The 1,949-nt window shown below is 36.5% G+C and overlaps 1 protein-coding gene across 1 annotated transcript; it reads left to right on the forward strand.

The window, feature by feature from the left end:
* Positions 1-666: 666 nt before the first annotated feature.
* LOC106430330 (DNA mismatch repair protein MSH4-like) lies at positions 667-1,717 on the forward strand. The gene is made up of 4 exons (XM_013871116.3): positions 667-911; positions 1,077-1,280; positions 1,374-1,409; positions 1,494-1,717. The coding sequence occupies exons 1-4, from the start codon at positions 846-848 to the stop codon at positions 1,605-1,607; spliced, it is 420 nt and encodes a 139-aa protein (XP_013726570.2). The 5' UTR covers positions 667-845; the 3' UTR covers positions 1,608-1,717.
* Positions 1,718-1,949: the final 232 nt, after the last annotated feature.

Here is a 1,949-nt window from a genome sequence, read left to right on the forward strand (position 1 = left end):
CGATTCATCCAGGTTAGATTTGAACGACGAAGAAGTTGTCATATTCCCAAACAGGAAAACTGGGATCACCTGATTTGAAAGTGGGATAACTTCTTCATCCTAACTCCTATAAGATTTATTCAACATTCTCCACCACTTTATGTATCCAAGTTTTGCATCGTATAATTTTTTAAAAATTGCATTGTCTAGGATTCGAAACTCTTTAAAAATTGCATTGTCTAGTATTCGAAACTCTTACCGGTAGAAATCTTTAAATCTTAACCACCAGCCTATTATGCTTGCACAAATATATAATTTCAATAAACGAAAGTTTTACAAACCATCTTAATTACCATAACAAGTTATCACCTCAATTCATTCACAATGTTCTCTAACCACAATAGTATCATCTCTCTATCTCTTTTTACCACAGCATATATAAGAACATGGAGACGAGTTCCTGAATCTTCAAGACTCTCAGATTGACCCAGCAATTAAACTAGATTGATCCGGCCCGACCATATCGAAACCTGAACCAAATGTTTATTCGGTTTCAAATGACCACATACTAGTTAAAAAAACACATCAGGAGTTCGATGTATGCTTAGGCACACGTCACTGTATCAGAATCTGAATTTCAGATACTAATCTTCACATATGTGCCTAAAATAATCAGGGCATTGAATAAACCCTTTTTCCCTCACTTTTGTTTGGGTGTAATAATCTAAACCAGTTTTCGAATAAAAACCGGGGTGGTTAAGTCCAAACCGATTTGATTGAAATTCACAGTGGCGCGCTTTAGCCTTCGTAATCGGAAACTCTAGTACCAGTCGCTCGATTTTCAAATTAGCATCAGTGGAGCGGAAATGGAAGACGACGGTGGAGAGAGATCGAGCTTCGTCGCTGGACTAATCGAGAACAGAGCCAAAGAGGTACGTACGGCTTCTCCGTCGTTGCGATTTTAGCAGACCTAAGATTCGATTTGAGTCCTCTTAGGGTCTCCACTATCGCGATATCGATTTTTTTCCTGGAATCGAACGAGATCGGTTGTTCTTCGATGGTGATGTTTGATTCTATTGTGGATTTCTCTGGATCAGGTTGGAATGGCTGCGTTTGATTTAAGATCCGCTTCACTGCATCTATCTCAGTATATAGAGACGAGCAGCTCGTATCAAAACACGAAGACGCTGCTGCGTTTCTATGATCCTTGTGTGATTATTGTTCCTCCCAACAAACTTGCCGCCGATGGCATGGTTGGGGTTTCAGAATTGGTGGATAGATGTTACAGCACCGTCAGGAAGGTGAGGTTTAGTGCCATGTATGCAGAGATGAATGTGTGTGTTTTAGCTACATGAGAATCAATTAAGTACTGTGAATGTATTCGCTTCTTGCAGGTTGTGTTTGCTCGTGGCTGTTTCGATGACACCAAGGTTGATATCCATGAACCTCTTATAGTACATCTCTCTAGTCATGTGTTTCTAATTGGATATGCGATTTTGGGCTATGTGTTACAGGGTGCCGTGCTAATACAAAACTTGGCTGCAGAGGAACCTTTGGCTCTTGGTTTAGACACTTACTATAAGCAGCATTATCTATCACTAGAACTTGACCCGCACGCCCGTGTATAAAATATTATTTAAATGTTTATTAGTTAATATTTTAATATTTATCATATTTTAAAATTTTTGTAAACATCATAGTGAAATAGTTTACATGTTGGAAAGAAATATTGATTCATGCGTCATATTAAACTTTCGACAAACATTTAACCATTGATATGTTTGAGTAATGTTTCTTTTAACACGAAATCGTTTCCAACTCTATAATATTTTAAATATTTTGATTATATATGGGTCATATAGTGAGATTTAGATACATCAAAAAACAAATATTCTATTATAAACATTAAATATTATTCTACAAGTAATTTTATGATATTTAAAACTTTATATAGATAAATGTATTGTTGA

This window comes from Brassica napus, chromosome C8 (genome assembly GCF_020379485.1).
Source record: "Brassica napus cultivar Da-Ae chromosome C8, Da-Ae, whole genome shotgun sequence".
NCBI classification, from domain to species: Eukaryota; Viridiplantae; Streptophyta; class Magnoliopsida; order Brassicales; family Brassicaceae; genus Brassica; species Brassica napus.

Bases quoted from the DNA above. Each gene is read 5' to 3' on its own strand.
- LOC106430330 (XM_013871116.3), top strand. From the start codon at position 846: ATGGAAGACGACGGTGGAGAGAGATCGAGCTTCGTCGCTGGACTAATC. The intron at 1,281-1,373 runs GTGAGGTTTAGT...CGCTTCTTGCAG, and splicing joins GTTACAGCACCGTCAGGAAG to GTTGTGTTTGCTCGTGGCTG. The intron at 1,410-1,493 runs GTTGATATCCAT...TATGTGTTACAG, and splicing joins GCTGTTTCGATGACACCAAG to GGTGCCGTGCTAATACAAAA.